This window comes from Oryctolagus cuniculus, chromosome 1 (assembly GCF_964237555.1).
Source record: "Oryctolagus cuniculus chromosome 1, mOryCun1.1, whole genome shotgun sequence".
NCBI classification, from domain to species: domain Eukaryota; kingdom Metazoa; phylum Chordata; class Mammalia; order Lagomorpha; family Leporidae; genus Oryctolagus; species Oryctolagus cuniculus.
In genome coordinates this window covers 113919808-113939759 of record NC_091432.1, presented here as the reverse complement: position 1 = coordinate 113939759, position 19952 = coordinate 113919808, and the positions used below count along the sequence as shown (strand labels likewise).

At 54.1% G+C, this 19952-nt stretch overlaps 1 protein-coding gene across 2 annotated transcripts in view; it reads right to left on the bottom strand.

Moving 5' to 3' along the window:
• The window catches only part of SORL1 (sortilin related receptor 1), a 176073-nt gene extending 156818 nt beyond the window's left edge, over positions 1-19255 (bottom strand). Inside the window, 2 exon segments of one of the 2 annotated variants that reach the window (NM_001082664.1) lie at positions 2429-2545; positions 18794-19255. In NM_001082664.1, the coding sequence (NP_001076133.1) occupies positions 2429-2545; positions 18794-19078 (402 nt within the window). In that variant the 5' untranslated portion in view covers positions 19079-19255. 2 annotated transcript variants of the gene reach the window in all.
• Positions 19256-19952: the final 697 nt, after the last annotated feature.

Below are 19952 nucleotides of genomic sequence, written 5' to 3'. Positions count from 1 at the left end.
GCACTGTTCCGGGTGCTCAGGCACTGCCTCTCGCTGGCTTAATATGCAGCAAACGACCCAGCAGGACACTGGGTAGAGTCAAGATAAGCAACATCTATTGTTTCCTTTCATAGACTTAACACAGGAACTGTTCACAGGATCACACTGGCTACAAGCTCGTCAGGTGAGGATTATTCTTTGTTCTTCCCCCTCTGTTTAAGAACAAACCCTCCAGGGTTCCAGCCTCCACATCCCTCTCTTTCCTACACTGCATACGCGTGGCCTTGGCCACTCTCCAGCACTCACACAGGCCCTCCCAGCATAGGTTCTCTCCCTTCTGGGCTGAGGCCCAGGTTCTCGGTCTTCTTCAAGGCAGGCTGGGATGGCGACAGCTCCAGCACCACCTCCTCCTGCCTCTGAGTCATCATTTATTTTTGCATTAACTTTTCACATCAGAGCTCCTTGGCTGCCTCTGCCAGTTCTCCAGTGCCATTTGTGTACACACGGAGGAAATGTCTGCCACCCGATTTATTAACTCTGGCCATGAAGTGTGCTTTCCATTTTATTCCAGAACAGTTTATCACTTCAGATGTCCAACGGGCTCTCAGTGCGCCACATCCAGACCTCCAGACAGAGGAGGGTTCCCACAGGCTGGCAGCACTGAGGAACAGCAACCCTGGTTTATCTGGGATGCAGGGGGAACTAGGAGGTGCGGTGTTCAGTTCCAAGGCCCTTATGGTCATGCCACATCGTCACCCACTTGGCAACCCCGACACCCCCACTGACACTCTGGATGCCCTCACACAAGATCCTCTGCGCCTCTGAGCTCCTGTATGCCCACAACACCAGAAGGCAACCGTTAGAAACAACTTTTCCAAGATAAAGATCTTAAGTGTTCATTTATTTGAGAGGAAGACAGACAGCGTTCCCATCTACTGGTTCGCTCCTCAAATGCTCCTGACAAACAAGGCCGGGCCAGGAACTCAACGTAGGTGTCCCATGCGCATGGCAGGGGCCCAAGCACTTGAGCCATCACCTGCTGCCTCCCAGGATGCACTCCAGGAGGAAGCTGGATAAGAAGAAGAGCTAGAACTCAAACCTAGGCACTCAGATATGGGATGTGAGTGTCCCCACAGCTAGGCCAAATGCCTGCCCCATAGCAGCGAGTTTTTTAAATGCCTAAAAACCATGAAGACTCCTCAATACAGGTAGTACAGAGTGAACTCCAGGCAGCAACTAGTCTAAGCACAGGTGCTTACAGAGAGCCTCACGGGGCCACCAGAGTCCCACGTGGCTGGCTGCGGCCACAGCTACTGACTGCAGACTTGGGTCACGTCGATAAAAGGGCCAAAGGCATTGCCCCAAACAAGTCTTGTGCTGCCCTGGAGCACTGCCCCATGGCTGCCCCACGCGCACCAGCTCAGACCCACGCTGCACAAAGGCTGCCCAGCCCCACATCCAGCCCTTCCGCCCTCCCTCTCCGTGGCTGCCCTCAGCCAACTCACTAGCAAACAACCCCTGGGGCTCCCTCCAGCCCTTACCTCTGAACACATCCACCCCCAGCAGTGGACAGACAGAGGAGGGTCTCAGGGAGCTGAGAACTACAAGTGTAACCTTAGGCTGAGGTGAAAGTGCAAGCAAGCTCAGCAGGGGGTTTCCTCTGCCTATCACACAGATGACCACGGGGCTACAGCAAGTTGTTCTGTCCACAGCCCCACCCTGTCCCCATGACCCGGCTCCCCGATGCAAGGCAGGGGCTGTGCCTCTTCCGCGTAAGAGTTCTGGGGTAGATGCCACAGACTTTGGACCCAGGGCCAGCTTTGGCTTACACATGTTTTACTTGGCTCCCATGGTGTTTGCAAAAACTATACGTTAGCTGCCAACTTGTAAAACTCAGCAATTTTCACATAAAAATCCAGACCTCTGGACTTCTCTTAAAAATAAATAAATAAATCAGAAGATCTGGAAAAACATCAGGCCCTGCAATGCGCATGGCAACCAGAGTCTAGAACAGCCTAGAACAACCTAGAATAGCTACAGCACCCTTAAAAGTATTGCTTCTACAGTTTGTCAAAGTCCCCTGCCCTCCCTAACGCCCCTCCCACACAGAGACCAAGTGTTAATCACCACATTCAAATTAAGATCAGGTGACTGTTTCTAGAATCTGGTTCTAGAAAAAATTGGGAGAGACCAATTTCCTCAGTAGAGGTAGCCTCACTCCTGTCCTTTACCTGCCTGGCCTCTCCCAGGCCTTTGAGTTTGTAACCCTTTTCTCTGCAAAGCACCTATCCTGATAAACATCTCTATGGCCAACTATCAGGGCCGGTGTTAAGTCGCCACCTGAGACATCAGATTCATCCATTATTTTTCCTGGCACAAGAATCCCAGAGAATCAGGAAAGGGCATGTCAACAGCACCGAGCAGCACCCAGAGCCACACAAATACTCACATCACTGCTCCTGGGCCTGGCCAACGCCAGGCTGTCCCGGGCCAAGGCCACGATCACGTTGCTTTTCTCTCCGGCCCAGTGCACCACCATCTGATTGTGGGAATCATTGAGGCTGACCTGAAAGACACCAGCAGAGGAAAATCAGAGGCCAAAGAAGCAATGGCCACACACATTCTAAACAAGACGCGCCCCTTACCCATCACTCAGGAATGACTAAGAAGCTCACACCTGAAGCTCACACCCAGGCCAGGGTGGTCCAGGCTCCCCCACCCATGAACACGAGCCTCCCACTATCTTGGTGATAACTGGACTGCAGGAAACCTTCTCCCGCCCTCACTGGCACACCCACAAAGCATTTTCAATATTTGTGACATCAGAGTGGTGATTCGGGTCCTTACTCCATACCTAAGGACGGCATGCACTTCTGAGGTTAAATCCACTGAAATACCTCACTCAACAGACTCCTGTTCAAACTAGCAGATGCACCTTTCTTCACTTTTAACTCATAATGAGAAAGGAAAGGAAGGCACGCACCATTTTTTTTTTTTTGCTTCTTTTTTTGGATTTTTATTTTTGAAGGCATCTTGAGCAGGGAAATATTTTCCAGAACTCATAGAAATGACCTGGAACTATTGCTAACAGTACTTCCCATGAAAACCAGTAAGCAGAAAGGTTACTTAGTACCTACCTATGTGCCAGGCAAGGACACGAACAAAAACACCCCGTCCATGGGAGTCGACCAGGGAATCTCTGTCTGCCTCCTCGGCCCCCCGAGGACCTGGGAGACTCCTGTCCAGGCCACAGGCAGCAAGGTGTGGCCCTGGGCCCTAGTGCAGTGACTGGACTGTGACACAGCTCGCATCTGCTGACTCATTCCACAAAATGCCCAAGCAGGCAGAGCTGGTGCAAGGCCAGAGCCAAAGCTGGGAGTCAGGAACTCAATCCGAGGTCTCTCCACCTGGACGGCAGGAACCCAGCCACTGACCCCATCACTGCTGCCTCCCCAACGCTGCAAAGCAGGAAACTGGAGTCAAGAGCCACAGCCAGAAACTGTGACCAGGAGCTCCAATACAGGGCATGGGCAAATGTTTAACCACTAGGCCTCACTGCCATCTTTAAAAGAAACTGTATTTGTACATCTAATACTGAGAAAATAACCTAAAAAAAATCAATTCTCTTGCTTTATGAAAAACAACCTACATTGCTTTTATTCTTCTTATCTCTCCTTCAACTGGGGTCCTTCAGGGAACGAACACCCAAGTAACGCCTTTCACCCACTCAGCGTGATGACCAAACTGATGGCAACTCAAGCTGAGCATCCCTCATCTGAAAATCCAAAAGTCCAAAATGCTCCAAAATGCAGAATTGGGAGCACTGACATGACACTACAAGTGGGAAATTCCACACTGCGAAAGCCTGCTTCATGCACAAAATTATTTCTATAAAATTACCTTCGGGCTATGTGTATGAGGTCATCGTGTTTAGACTCGCCTCCCCATCCCCAAGATGGCTCATTAGGTTTATGCAAATCTTCCAAAATACAAAACCCAAAACACTCTGGTCCCAAGCATTTTGGATAAGGGACACTCAATCTGTTCTAACACAATTTCTGAGAGCTGGTGCAACCTTCAGACACAGAACAAAGTCCCCCAAGTGAGAAGCAAGTGCAAGCCACGCCATAGAGAAGCCTCCTCGACCTCTGCTGTTTCAGGCACAGTCAGTTCTGGGGCTCCAGGAGCCTCCCTATCCACCCCACCCACCAGCTTTTGCCCTGATGCAAGTTCAAGTCCACCTGGCCTCTGAGCCATATTCTTAGCAACGTTCCGCAGCAGAAAAGCCTCCCCGCCCATAGCTCCTTTCTCTTTGGCTTCCCTTCCTTCCCCACCCCCACGCCCTGACTTTCCCCACCCACTCCTGGAGGTGCTCAGATGTCATGAGGGAAAAGAGAAACACCTGTACCACAAACTTGGCAGCCAGACTGACAAAGGAGCTAATGCGTAACGACGCTGCTTTGGTTTGTAAGCACCTGCTTCTAATTTGATCCAGGAGCCAAACTCTTTGTGCAAAGCATTGGGAAGGAGACCTCTTTAGAAATTTTTTTTTTTTTTTTTTTTGGAAAAGCTGTCATTCTAAAATGTCCCTTCTCGTTCCCAGATGAGTAAGTCCAGGCAAGTATCAACAGCAAAGGGCAAATAACAAACAAATACATACATTACTTTACCCAGAATGCCACAGCGAGAAAGCAGCTAAGGGCTTCTACAGGTCTCTGCAACCTGCCTTCCCTTTTCTGTCTGCTTCCAGCCCAAGGCTCTGGGAAGAATCCGGAGGCACCCTCAGATGCAAAGCCCACCAGCACAGATACCGGGGAGAATTCCAGCCCCAAGTCTTCTCCCCTCCAGCCCCTTACCCTTGGAACCAGAAGGGAATGAACAGAACTATCCAAATGTCACTATGGGTACAACAAAGGATTAGGAACCTAGCAGAAAGGTGCAAGTTCGCTCCGTGTGGCATGAAAAAGCCCTCCACCGTCCAACCTGGGCATTCTCAGAGCTGCCCCGGGAACATGCTCCCTCGGCAGGCAGCCATCAGCTGATGCTCCAAGCAGGACACAGCTTTCAGCAATCAGAGGGGAAAGGAGCCTGCAAACAGTGGGCTGAAGCCCACCTTCTCAGACGACAAGAGACTCCCGAGACCCTAAGAGGTAAGGGACGAAGGACAGGCATCAGAACCTGCAAGAGGCCAGTCACCAAGGCAGGCTCAGTGTCCCGCCCATTACGAAAAGGCAGCCTTTTCATTCAGCTTGTCCTCTGGCTCCCAAGAGCAGACTGTCAAAGGGCAGCCCAGTGGAGGGGGAAAAAAATACCGTTGGCAAGAAATGGCTTGTACGAGGGCCACCAGGCGGGCACTCACACAAACAGTTCCTCTCCGTGGCTTGGCGAGATGTCAGGCACATCCTGGTCATGAGAATAACTCCCTGGTGAGTCACGGCTGATCCCGGAGGCGGCCCAGGTGCCCATCCCCCGCAACAGCACAGGCCCAGAGGCAGCAGCAGGAATCGATGCGTACACAGGACCCGGGGAGCCAGCAGGCAGGCGGTGGGCGGGCCATAAATTTCATTAAGGCCAAGACATGCATTCTGCACTCTGGTCTCACCTTCCTCCCCCTCTCTCCATCCCCCGCCTCCGCAGGGATCTCGTCAAAGCAGGCTCCTCCCACTAGCTCCCCACGGAATGTGTGCCCAAGAAACCAGCAGCCCAGGGCAGCTCCCCGTAATCAGCATCAACCCACGGGTCCCCAGGTCTAGGTCCCTGGACTTAATTAGTGGTTTCCAGTGCATCTGGTTCTTCTCGCATCCCCAGGAGTCTTCCCCATCCCTGGCTCTCTAAGCAGCTGCAGGCTTCCAGGTCACTCTTGTCTCACTCGGGTCCCACAGACCCAGGAGACTGTGGCCTGGGAAGGGCCAGGATGGGGTGGGAGGGTAGCTTTTCCAAGAACATAACCTTGAGGAACAGCCAGTTAAACCCAGGACCCGGCGCGTGAACAACCTTCCCTCTCCCATCTCTAGCTCACAGGGCATAGCTGCAGCTTGATAAATGAGACCCGATTCATCAAAGCTGTAAAGGCAGCAAGGGAGTGGGTCGGACAGCTCACCGCAGCAGGCAAACAGAGAAGGATCCCATGCCCCAGCGACCGCTGAACGCAGAAACCACAGCATAAACGGTGTGCAGCCGCTGGGAGGGGCCCCAGGCCTCGGCCAGGCTCCCAGGCAGGTTGTTAGGAGTCAAGATAAGGCTGGGAGGTCACCTGGTTGAGGGGGTACTAATCAGAATCACCTGTGAGGACTCCGGTTCAGAAGCCCCCTGATGGGGCCCAGGGGTTTCTCATGATTCCAATCCATTCCCCTGACCCTCGGGTGAGACCTAGACTAATTCACGGTGGACAGAGAATCTCAGCTTTTGGGGGAGAGAGGCGGTGTTCAGTAATCTTCAGTGGTTACCAAGACTCTAGAATGAGGGGTGAACACGGGGCACAAGGATTAAGACGCCACTTGGGACAGCCGCATCCATCCCATCTCAGAGCGCCTGGGTTCCAGTGCCGGCTCCGCTCCCCATTCCAGGAAGCAGCAGGTAATGGCTTAAATACTTGGGCCCCTGCCATCTGTGTGGGAGGTCAGATGGAGCTCTTGGCTCCTGGCTTCAGCCTGGCTGTCTTGGCTCCTGGCGGGTCTACCTGGGGAGTGAACCAGCAGATGGCAGCTCGCTCTCTCTCTCTCTCTCATACATAATTCTTAAAAAAAAAAAAAAAAAAAAAAAAAAAAAAAAAAACCTCTAGAATGAACTAATACATGCTACAGTGTGGATGAGCGATCTGAAAGCCAAACAGGAAAGTTCCCATGTTGCACGATTCCCTGTGTACGAAATATCCAGGAGAAGTAAACACACAGAGACAAAAACTAGATGAGGAGTTGCCAGGGACAGGGGGCACTGATGGAACTAGACTGGGCCAGTGGGTGCACAACATGTGAATGTACCCGGTGTTACTGATTCGCTCACTTGAAAATGGTGAATGCTGGGGCCGGCGCTGTGGCGCAGTGGGTTAAAGCCTTGACCTGAAGCGCCGGCATCCCATATAGGTGCTGGTTCTAGTTCCGGCTGCTCCTCTTCCCATCCAGCTCTCTGCTAATGGCCTGGGAAAGCAGTAGAAGATGACCCAAGTCCTTGTGCCCCTGCACCCACGTGGGAGACCCAGATGAAGCTCCTGGCGTCAGATCGGCGCAGCTACGGCCATCTGGGGAGTGAACCAGTGGATGGAAGACCTCTCTCTCTGTCTCTACCTCTCTGTAACTCTGTCTTTCAAGTAAATAAAAATAAATCTAAAAAAAATGGTGAATGTTAGGTGAATTTCACCTGGATTGAAAAAAAGCAGCCTCTCCGACCTGTGTGGAGCACTACACTTACAAGCAAGAGCTGGCAAATAGCAGCGCCCACATGCAGGCAGGGTTTCTTGCATTTCATCTCCTTGTGGGCCCTATGCCCTCCAAACACGTAGCTGGCATGAGTCACAGAGAAGGCAAGCTGGGGACTGGGTCTCCAGCCAAGGCAATCCTTCAAAGCGCTGTCAGCGGCTTCTGCAGAGCCGCAGCGTCCCCACAAGCCTCCGGGACCCGGGCTGGAGAACAGGTCCCAGGCTGGGGGCCAGGGGCCACTGGCGGCTCACCGCCACCCTCACCAGGCACAGCTGGGCACACCCCAGAGTCTGGATTAAACACCAGCCCCGGGGGAAACCCAGACCCTGTGTGTGTGTGTGTGTGTGTGTGTGTGTGTGTGTGATCTGCCTCACCTGGCTCAGGGTGCAAGGAAGAACCTGCTACCCCCACCCCGCATGCTCTAGGTCCTTACAGAGGGAAGGGGTGGGGCAGAGAAAGTGCTCGTTACATGAACTGCGAACCCGCTGAGCACTCACGCAGGCCCCAACTGAGAAGTCTGCACTGAGGCCGCCAGGGGCCGGCACCCTGTAGGCACTTTAATTGTTCCCTGTTCCAGTGCACAGAGCATGCGTGGGGAAATGAGGGTTGCAAGTGTGAACCCACAAGAAGTTTCCAGGAAAACCCCCAAAGCCTGTGCAGCCCCTGAAGCTTATTGGGGTACACGGGGCCCCGTCACAGAATGGGTCTTGCTGCTCTCTCCATTCGCGCCTTCTTGCCAGCTGGCCCGGCCCTGGCTCGGGCTGTCCCAGGCACCCCCAGCCTGCTGCAGTTAGCTGCCTTCCAGAACACAGCCCGGGAGGACAGAAGGCAGTCGGCTTCCTTTCTCTGCTTCACCCGCAGTGAAAGACAAAGAGGCGCTCTGATGATTCCACAGTGACAGCTAAAACAAATCCCGGGCCCTTCAGCTCCCCAAAACTCTGCCACAGGCTTGCCGAAACCAGAGCCGGCCTCCGGAGGCCCCGGAATCTCAAGGTGTTCGTCCGACCTAAATGCTAGGGATGCAGACCGCCCCGCCCCCGGCGTCCCCTGTCAAGGTGGCGTCCTCACTATATTTAGGCAGCTCATTACCCTTCGTGGACTCTCGCCCCAGGAGGAGAGCACAATCTAGTTCGTGAGGCCCCAAAGCCACAGCCCCTGCCCACAGAGCCTCAGCTCACTGCCCTGCCATCTGCGCCTGCCTGGGCTCAACTCGTTCCCTGCACCCACACAACTCACATGGACCACTCCGCTGCTGGAACTCAGCTGCCCATTTTACGGATGAGGAAACAAAGGGAGGACGACTTGGGCTAAAACTTGGCTTTTTACCGTAGATCCATGAGGTTTCTATAGATTTATATATATATATATATAGAGAGAGAGAGAGAGAGAGAGAAAGAGAGAGAGGGAGGGAGACAGAGAAAGAGGCCTTTTCCTTTCTCTTTACCCAAAGGGTACTAGCCACACTCATATTCTGACTTCCGGCTGTCATCTGCAGAGACTTCTCACTCCCGGGGGTTTGCACGGCAGGCAGCACCCATCTCTGGGCCACTGGTGAACTCACTCTTCCACTCAGCAATGACTTTTGCTCCCATAACAAGCGACATGACCACCCCTTAATCTTCCGGTGTGTATGATACAGGAGCTATCAGAGCCAGGCCATGGAAACCGCGTGCTAGCTGGAGGGGGGCAATCAAGCAGGGAGAAGGAGTATGAAGCAGCTGTCCATCCGCAGGGCCTTCCCGCACGGCGGCAGAGCGGGAAGAGCAGGCACCTCTTCCCCAGAGTGAAGTGGCTGTTGCGCAACAAAGCCAGGGCTCGCCTTCTAAGACGCTTCCCCTGGGAACCCAAAGTCATTGCCACAAGCCCTTTAGTGTGGTTCCAGACCCCTCCCCCAACTTTGCCAGGCTCTGCAGCTTTCCCTTAGCAGCCCCCACCTCCTTCATTCAATGAATATTTACGGAGCACCTCCTGTTGAGCAGATGCCACGCAAGGTGTTAGGGGAAGCAAACTGCAGAGATCCAGGTCCTGCCTTCCGCCTCTTACGTCAGTAGAAGAATCGACTAATGCCATGCTGCCATGCTTTACGACTGCGTTCCCCGGCGTTCCGCAGGGGCCCTGACCTCATGGGGGGCAGGGGAGTGGTGGCGAGGGAGGCCTCACTGAAGACAAGGCCTAGGCTGTGCCCACAGTGCAAGGACGAAGACGCAGAAGTGGGCAGAGAAAAGAAGAGAGATCCAGACCTAGAGGAAAGTGGGGAGGGGCAGGGAGGGGGTGGAATGATAGGAGATCTCAAGGTTTTAAATGGGGAGGAATAAAAAAAGAGTCCACAGCCACAAAGCTGTGCCTCCCTGCCGGAGAGCCAGGGTCTCAGAGACTGCGACGGAACCAGCCCCAGTCAACTGGAAACCCGTCAGAGGCTCGGTTTGAGTGGATCTCCGGGGCTAACCGGTGGCCTAACTTCGGGGAAGTCCCTGCCAAGCCGCGCCGTCCTCATCTGTGAAGGGAGATCAAGGGCCGTTCCTCCCCATCCTCAGGACCCTTGTCGGAACCAGATGGCATCCACCCCTGAATGCGTTCCAGAAACTCCACTGCGCTACAACATCCTTGCTTTCCACGGCCAAACGGCTCGCTGCCAAAACAAGCCGCCCCGCACAAAATGGCTCCACTTTTCCAAATAGCAACTGCGTCACCAGGGGTGGCACGCGGAGGTCTCGCAGCGAGCCATCGAGATCTCCACCACGCCCAAGAGCCCACAGGCTGGAGTCCAGCTCGGAACTCACGGGACTCTTCCCCTCGCTCCGCAGCCCAGCTCAGAACCCTGGGGGACACCCAACCTCAGGGTGCCGAGGTCCGGAACCAAAGTCCTTAAAGGCATCACCTGGGGCTTCCCTCCCGCATGTACAGAGACTAAGGGGGAAGGGGGACAGAGACTTCTGGATAACAGGAAATGTCCTTGGGCAACAGGTACCCTCGGAGCATCCTCGGGGGCGTGCGTCTGCCGGCTGATCACCCCCCCCCCCCCGGTCTCTACCCACCTGCCCACGTGCACGCCCTAATTTGCACTGGCCTTTCCTGCTGGGCCCCCGGGGCAGGCCCGCACAGACGTGTCTTGCATGCGTCCCTCAGGTTCACAGAGAAACAGGGTCTTCCACATCTGGGTCCCTCATTCCACAGCATCCACTAGAGCTCCCCCAGCAACAGGCCCTGAACCAGCCCTTCTCCCCAAGTGGCTTTTAACTCAGACCTTCTAGGCACAACCAGATCATCCCAGCTTTTCCCAGTTCTTCTGGGCACAGAGGTTTCCTAAGAGCTAAAGGCTTCATCAAGGACCGACACTGTGGTCTAACGGGCAAATCTGCCACCTGCGACGCCAGCATCCCATATGGGCACCGGTTCGAGTCCCGGCTGCTCCTCTTCCGACCCAGCTCCCTGCTAATGTGCCTGAGAAAGCAGTGGATGATGGCCCAAGCGCTTGGGCCCCTGCCACCCATGTAGGAGACCCAAAAGAAACTCCCAGCTCCCGGTTTCAGCCTAGTCCAGCACTGGCCATCGCAGCCATCTGGGGAGTGGACCAGTGGATGGAAGATCGCCCCCCCCCCCGTAATAAATAAATAAATCTAAAAAATATTTTTAAAAAACAAGTTCAGCAGGACACTCTCCCTCAGCTGGCCAGCCCACCAAAGCAGGATGGAACTCACATCAGCAGCCTAGCAGATTAAAACCCAACTGAGGCCCCATTCCTCATTGCATGCCCAGCTTTATTTCACGTACGAATCACTCCTGTTAGTTCAGATACCCGCATCCCACAATCCAGTGTCTGGTTCAATTCTCAGCTCCTGACTCCAGCTTTTCCCTAATGCCAACTCGGGGAGGCAGCAGGGATGGTTCAAGTGGTTCGGCCCCTGCCATACAAGTTGGGAAACCTGCATTAAGTTCCCTGCTCCTGGCTGTACTTTGAGTGTTTGGGGAATGAACCAGCAGATGCGAGCGAGTTCTTGTTCTATCTCTATCTCTCTCTCATTCTGAAATCAATTGTAAAAAGTTCTAATCACATAAGTGGTCTTCTCCTAGGACCCCCTTCAACACAGCTATTGGGGGAAGAAAGTTTGTACTCAACAGGCTAGTCTCTTTTCTTTTCTTTTTAATATTTATTTATGTATTTATTTGAAAGTCAGAGTTACACAGAGAGAAGGAGAGGCAGAGAGACAGAGAGAGAGAGAGAGAGAAAAGTCTTCCATCCGTTGGTTCACTCCCCAGTTGGCCGCAACGGACGGAACTGCACCGATCCGAAGCAAGGAGCCAGGAGCTTCTTCCAGGTCTCCCACTGGGGTGCAGGGGCCCAAGGGCTTGGGCCATCTTCTACTGCTTTCCCAAGCCATAGCAGAGAGCTGGATGGTAAGTGGAGCAGTCGGGACTAGAACCGGCGCCCATATGGGATGCCGGCGCTTCAGGCCAGGGTGTTAACCCGCTGCACCACAGCGCCGGCCCCTAGTCTCTTTTCTAAACAGCCGAAGCTATATCAGAGGGGAGGGGTAACAGTACACTGGCCCCTACACAGCACAAAACACATTCGATATACGTACATCTTTTTATTGCCCTTGTCTGCCACTCAGCTTTGGGATATAATCACATCAGCCTGCCTTTCTGAGAATGCGGAGCTGTGTTTTTAATCTAATTCAGGGGACCGGAGATAAATCATTGTGAAGGGTCCCGATTTCCCAAGCCAAGAGCCTGCAGCGGCAGCAACGGCAACAGCATGCTAAGTTAAAGGGCCGGCGGGCTGGGGGGCACTTCACACACAATGACGAAGACCACACGCCTGCAACTGTTTATCTTCGTGCCAGCCCAAAGGGGTGAGGGGACGAATGGCAGACCCAGTGACGTCAAGGTAAGTCAACAAGAGCACAGGAAGCGAAGGGCAGGGCGGGGAGATGGCCCCGCTGTTAAGGCACTGTTTACACCTTTCGTTGCGTACTCAACCTGCAGGATCTGATCTGCACAGGACCTCAGCACAGCCGGATGCAAGTGGGCTGTTCGCGCAGGGCCAGATCGGAAGTGAAGGCAGTGAGGGTGGGTTAGCCCCTGCGAATGGTTGGCTTGCAACAGTGGAGTGACGGACAGAATACGGTCCCTTGCAGAGGCATCCCCTAAAGATGACCACAGTGCCCAGTCTGCCTCCACGGTCCCCTACCCTTCCCAGGGAGGAGGGGCCCCTGTCTTCCAAGCCCTAACTTAGCTATCGGTAGGCTGGTTTAGAGCAGAGCCTTCCCCTCTTCCTGCCACGCCCGTGTGTGACAGGCACAGTGCAAGCCTGCTGTCTTGGGTGAAGCAGGGGCTGCCCACAGCTGGTCAAAGGAGGCTTCCTACAACCTGACAAAGCCACACGGTCCATATATCAGCCGAGAGTCCCATGTGGCTATCTGACCTCTAAATTCATTAAAACCAAATGGAAAAAATTCTTCAGTCACGCTAGCCGTATTTCAAGTGGTCAGTGGACACATAGAGCTAGCGGACTTACTGGACAGCACAGATGCAAACCAGCGCTCCTGCAGAAAGATCCAGGAAGAAGAGAGAGTCCAGCTCTTGGCTGGGAGCGGAGATATGGGCACGGATGTTACCAATAGAATATCCATTAGCTGGCAGATAACGGAATTTTGTGATTATTTTGTAACTCACTACTGTGGCTGTAATTGCTATGAAGTCCTACTTTTATGGAATCCAGCCCAAAATGCATTCCTCGTGTTACCGTTTAACACTTGAGCTTCCTGCAGTAAGACAGGATGAAACCTGAACCATGGTGGTGATGAGCAGCCACCCCGGCTTGTCTGGGTTTCAGTGTCATCAGCCCCTTCAACGCCCGAAGGCCACTCAGGCCACCTCTCCGAAGGCCCAAGGTTCACAGGTCGATAAACCAATAAATTAGGTCGAAATTAACTGCGGCTCATTTTAAACGGAGGGAAATTGATTTTTGCATGTACGTGGCTGGACTGAATATGCCACCTGCCAATGGATTCTGGCAAACGAGAAGGCATGGGAAGATCCCTCTCTTATAAACAGAGTGCCCCACCAAACCACGCCTGGAGAAATACTAATCCCCAAATATTCAAATCAGAGGCGGTGGGCTCTCCTTTACTTTCTAAACAACATAATACCCCAGTTTTAATACATTTCTAGGGGTCAATTTTCCTCCTGAATGATTGTCAAAAATTCTAAACTCCAACTGGCACTCCCTAACACATTTATGCCAGCCAGTTTCCTATCAGTAGCTCAGAGAATGCTACCTTATTTTAATATCCAGCTAAGCAAAATTTAATTAAGGTAAACTGATGCTTTACAAGAAAGCTTTAGAAGGGGCTGGTGTTGTGGCGCAGCATGCACGCAACACTGGCAGCCATGTGGGAGTGCTGATTCCCGGCCCATCTGCTACATTTCCCATCCACTTCCTTGCTGATGCACCCGGGGAAGCAGGAGTCCTTGGGTCCCTGCCACCCACATGGGAGTCCTGTTTGGAGTCCTGACTCCTTGCTTCAGCCTGGCCCAGCCCTGGCCACTGGGGCCACTTGGGGAGTGAACCAGAGCATGGGATCGCTCTCTCTCTCTCTCTCTCTGTCACTCTGCCTTTCAAATAAATAAATAAATCTTAAATAAAAAAATGACTAAATATATAGCAAAGGCAAAGAGATTATGTTTTTAGATTTCCTGCTCTCCAGATTGTTAGCAGGCCCTTGTGTCCCTCGGTTACCGTGGACAGCACCGGGCTGGCTCCCTCCATCTCTGCCCTGGGATTAAACAATGACACTACAAGGATGTTCGTCACCTCCAAGGAGAAACAGACGAAGACCTGACAATGAAATACTCCTACAAGATCCATCTTTTGCTCTGCGATGTTTGCTCCCGCTAGGATCTACCTCCTGGATCCTTGGTCTCAGAGCCACTTCTTAAGCATACTATTAACTTCATTTTGCAGAGACATAATATGGAACCCAAGATCTGTGAGCTCCACGTGCTGACATTCTCACAAATCCAGAGGACTGCTCTCGGCATCTCCCCAAGTTAGGAGAGAATAAGAATGGGTTTTCTTTTGCTTGGCCTGGAGAAAACACAGCCATCCATTCTAGCTTATGACACTTCCGGTAACTCCCTGATGCCACAAACACATTGTACAGCTCAAGTTAATCTCATGAGTCATGATACCAGGGGCTACAGACAACAGAAAGTCTCTGATAATTGAAGTTCCGAATCTTAGCTACATACACGTTGTCCATGCATAAAACATTTCCGGAAGGACATACAAAAAATGAATGACAGCGGATGCCAAGGGGGGAAGGCCTCTGGGTGAGTGGAAGGCACAGGAAGGAAACAATTTTACTCACCACTACCATGAGGGGCTTCAAAAAGTTCATGGAAAATGGAACAAAAAGCTAAGTTGGCCTTGGTGCAAAAAAACTTGGAATCATGCCTAGTTTTGTCATAGCACTCATTTCCCAGGAACCTGTCGCAGGGCCCGCACACTTTTTCTGTGCACCTTCTTGTCTAGGTGATCACGCACTCCCCACAGAAGGCTAAGTAAACAAACCGGATGCCTTCCCTTTTCCTCCCTTCCCTCTCACTTGCTCACTCTCTCCTTGTGCCCTTTGCCTCCTCTCCTTCCACTTCTAATATCTGCTTTTCACCACTATGGCCATATGCTATCATTACAAACATGGCCCTAAGTAGTCATGGCGGACACTAGTCTCCCTCCCTCGCTCGCCCCACTGCTCGCCCCTCACCCTCCAGGTCTCCAGATCCCTAAAGAGTGGCCAGAGACTCAGCAGAGCTCTCTAAGACATGCCAGGTGCAACCAGGAGGCGTTGTCCCCAAGGTCACGTCCCTTCTCAAGCTAACCCATGCAGGAGCCAACCCGACATGGGGACGGCTTTGCCTTCTCGTCTTCTTCAGGAAGCGTCCAGGTCAAACATCCTAACTTCAGAATCAACCAGCCGGTTCCTTCCCCAGCAAGTGTATCCTGCAAGAATCTGCTCAGGGGAGATCCAAAGGCCCAGCCCCAAAGGAGGCCCTTTGTCCTGCGGCCTCGTGCTGTAACAGACACTGTATTTTCAATCTCAAATCAGGACACTGAATACTCCCCGGCCACCAAGATGCAGGAATTATGAAGAGAGAGCTTGTTGGAAGGAAAATAGACCTGGAAATCCCGTCCAGCTCTGCGCACGTCATCCAAAGGATTTTTTTCCCCGAAACAACACCCTTAGGACAACCAATATGATAGCCCGGATAGGGCCGGGTCTATCAGACAGAATCCTAGCTCTTCATTCCAGATGACCCCCAGAGAGCACAGGGACATCGGGGCTCCACTACCAGGAGCCCTGCCATCTACATCCTCACCACCGAGGGGACCCAACTCACACTGCCCCCCTCCATTTGTGGGCTCGCCACCATCCTCCTCATGCATAATGAGAAAGAGCTCAAGGCCTCTCTTCTTCCAGGTGGGCAGCTGGTCCACAGGTACCCAGTTAAGGGCCTCCTCAGTGCCAGGGAAGCGGGGACAGACCAGATCCAGGCTCTCAAGGAGCAAACAGGGCCATCAGAGTTATCACAACACCAGCAGTACGCGCCAAAGAATTCTTCCCACGGGAGCCTGGCAGCTACTGGTTGGATGCTAAAGAATGAAACAGGGGTTTTCTAGGCAAGGACAAGACTTGGGAAGGTGGATGACAAAGCAAGCACAGAGGCACGCAGGACGAAATTCAGGGACACAAGGGGTACGGAAACCCCCTTCTCAGCCTGGCCTTTTCCTAGAAAGGGCTCAACTTCTAAGTCTGAACCTGGGCAGGGAAGTTCTAATATCTGCTTTTCATCACTATGGCCATATGCTATCATTACAAACACGGCCCTAAGTAGACATGGCGGACACTAGTCTCCCTCCCTGGTGTCCTGTGCCTACAGTTACTGGCTCCCTCTGTGTGCCTGGACCTGCATCTTCATCTCCTTAAATGTTAAGGTTTTTTGAAAGCAGGGATGAAAGTTTATTCCTCACCACATGTGCACCTCCATAGGACCACACTCCATTCCAGCAGTACGACTGGAAAACAATGCAACTCCTTGGGTTTACAACTGGAAGGGGGAGAGTGGAGAGTTTAAAGTGGATCTCGGCTTAGGGCTAGAAGTAAAACGCCCATGATTGACAGCTCTCACCCTGATACTCTCCAGAGTGAAGGGGGCGCTATTTGTAGAAACCAGGTCTGTCCCAGGGAAAAACAGGTCACGGCAAATGGAGATGAGCCGCTCTGGGGCCCCAAGGGGCCCCTCGGTCACCGATTCCGGTGCCTGCAGGTTGCAGGGGCTGTGCCACGCAGATAGTTCTTCCTTCTAGATCACTCAAATCCTTAATGATTTAAATTAATCCCACTTTGTATCAGCCTCAGGGCAAGAGAGAACAATGGCAAAGGAAGACAGCCACAGGGAAGAAAATTATGAGGCCCACAGCTAGTTCTCCTTCCTCCAGCAGAACCCAACTGTCTGGTTGGTCCAGAAACATAAAAGCAGACGGTTTTGGAGTCTCTCCCAATGAGAACAGAGTTCATCTCTCGCTTGCCCCAGTTCCCCAGGAGACTTTCACAAACCAAACCCAAAGAAGAAAGGGCACCTGTGCACGTAATTCTGGAACCAGAAAGCCCTTGCCTCGCCCCAGAAGACAGCTTCAGGGGTCCTGTGTCCCACCCTTCCCCACTGCCAGGCCCCAGTGGTGCCGGGCTAGCCGGGGAGAGGCAGGGAACAAGGGAGCTTCTCTTCTCCCCTCCCCCAGCTTCCAGCGTCCCAGGCTGGCATCCCTGTTGAGAGCAGGGACCTCGCTGACTTCTTTTCAACAACACACAAAAAAGAAGTTTCAGAGGGGAGTGGGGAGGGGACTAGGATGTGGGCGCCAGAGGCACAGAGCACAGGGGCTCAGGCAGCCTGCACCCCCCACCCCCACCCCCCGCAGCTACCGGCTCCCTGGCACCAGCTCTGGTCCAGGATGAGGGTGGGTGGAAAGCACACACTCTGACCCACTCCCACCCACTCACCACCCCCCTCCTCCCTCCGTAGCCAGATGTAAATATGTAATATTTAAATGTGTAAATACTTTGGCGAGGAGGTATTTAAGAAGCACTGTATAAAGACAGGGTGACCATGGTCCCCCAAGGGCCCCAGGGACAATGCAGGCAACGCTTCCCGGCGTGACCTTGGACTAGTCACTGCACCTTGAGACTGGCGGTGCCTTCTCCAGCAAAGCGAACCATAAGGTGACACGGTTCACAAGGATCTTCCTGCTCCAAGGGTTGAACATTTAACTCTATAGATGTCCTGAAGAATTGGCTGAAGCTAAGTCAGGGAAGGCTGCCAGAGCTCAGGGGAATCTTTCCCACTGCAGTTTTAAAGGGGTCTCAGAAACGTGCCTGTATACCACCACCCCACCCTGTGGTCCCATCTCTCTCTCTCTCTCTCTCTCACACACACACACACACACCACCACCAACACCTTCCACTTTCACCGATGTTAATCTTAACCTCACGACTGGGAGTCTCATGAGCCAATATACAGTCAATTGAATTTTGCCAGAGCTGATACTAACCTAGGAACCCAGCCTGCAATTCCTAGCAGTAAGTCTGGCCATGAAAGCGAAAATTCATAGGACTTATGACCTGATCAACCCATTGCCCGGATAGGAACAGATCACTTATTCGGTAATAAATGCCCACCAAATTTCTTGTAGTTTTATCCCCCCCCCCCACATCCCCAAGTGCCGGGAGGGGGGACATTCTTGTCCAAAAGAAAGTCAGGATGCTGAAGGGGGTGTTGAGGACCCTACAAAAGTAAAAAAAAAAAAAAAAAAAAAAATCCGGCCCTTCCACTTGGCGCGCACACCCGTCCGGTGCTGCCTCCAGGAGGCAGGCGGCAAGGCTTGCCCACCTTCCCGGCGGCTCAGCGCGGAAACCCCCTGCTCCCGCCGCTGGCTTGCGTGTGCCCCAACCGCAGGGCGCCCGCCGCCGCCGCCGCCGCCGCCGCCTCGCCATACACCGGAGAACGCCCGCTGGCCATCCGGATCCAGACCGGAGCTGCCCGCCTCCCATACCTGCCGTAAACTACACCGGCGTGCACACGCCCGGGGGAAATACGCACAGCTCCCCAAGAGTTACGGGGAATACGTTTATCCAAATGGGCAGGAAGCAGGAAAGGTCAATGCAATTCAAGCGCGGTCGGTTGTACTCATGTGAAGAGGGGAAAAAAAAAAAACAAATGCAAGCCGGGAAGTCCCCAGCGGTGCCTGCACCTGGGAGGCGACCGCAAAGGATGGATGCGGGGGTGAGGAAGTGCGGGGAGAGGAAAGAGCTGGAGGCGGGCGGGTTGCAAAACGGCTCACCTGTCCGTACACCTTGATGGGCTCGGGCTGCAGGGCAGCGCTCCGTCTCCTCCGGAGCGGCTTCTCGTCCGCCCGGCTCGCCCCCCTGGCATCCCCGCGCTCCCACAGCCGCAGCTCGCGCGGGTCGCCCTGCACCACGCGGAAGCCCCGCTCCTGGGGTAAGGGCGCGCGGCCGCCGTGCAGTGTCCGCGTCCACACCTCGCAGAGAGCCCCGGGCGGCAGCAGCGCGACCAGGGTGAATAGGAAGGGGAGTCGCGACTCCCTCCTGCTGCTCCGTGTCGCCATGTTCGGGCGAACGCGGCTGCAGGTGGCGCCGCCGCCAGGAGAGAATGTGCAGCGCGCCGCCGGCCGAGCGGCGGGGCCGGGGCCGCGCGCGCGCCGCTCCCGGGGCTCCGGGCAGCCGCTGGGTCCCGCTCGGCGCGGCGCGGCGCGGCGCGGCGCCGTCACGTGTGCGGCTCGCGGCGCGTCCCCTTCGCGCACTTTCTCCGCTCGGCCGCCCCTGCCGCGGCTCCGGCCCCTCCCCCGGCCGGGATGGGGAAGTCAAGGCAGCAAGGCGCCGGCCCGCGAGGGTGCGCCCCCTTCCCCGGCGGGCACACCTCGTGGGCCTCCCTCCCCGTGGGGAAGACGCCCGCTGTGGAACTCGCTCGCTCGCTCGCTCTCTCCGGAGTTGGTTGCCCCGTGTCGTGTCGAGGTGACCCTAAACCGCGGCTCCCGTGACCATTCCCTTTCCTGGCTACACACACATACACACACACACACACACACACACACACACGCTGTGCGCCCCACGACCACCTCCCTGGGCCCTGGCCCTATCTCCACCTCCAAGGAACAGCACAATTAGCTCCCAGGATGCCACCAGAGTCCAGATCTGAGCCTGTCCGTTGTGGGACCCACATGGTTTCAACTACACCAAGCACCTAAATGTATTTGGAGTGACCACAGCCCAAAACTACTCTTGATAAACTTATCTGCTCCCGCCCCGCCCCCCCCCCCCCCCCCGCGCCCCAATGCATCAGAGCCAACAAAAACAAGAGTCTGAGGAGGAACTGGCCAGACCTGGACAAGCACGCCGTTCCAGCATGCGTGTCCCGCACGCCTGAATTCCTCTGCACCACACCGGGCAGCACGGTGGCTTGCCTGTGACCCCTCCAAGGTG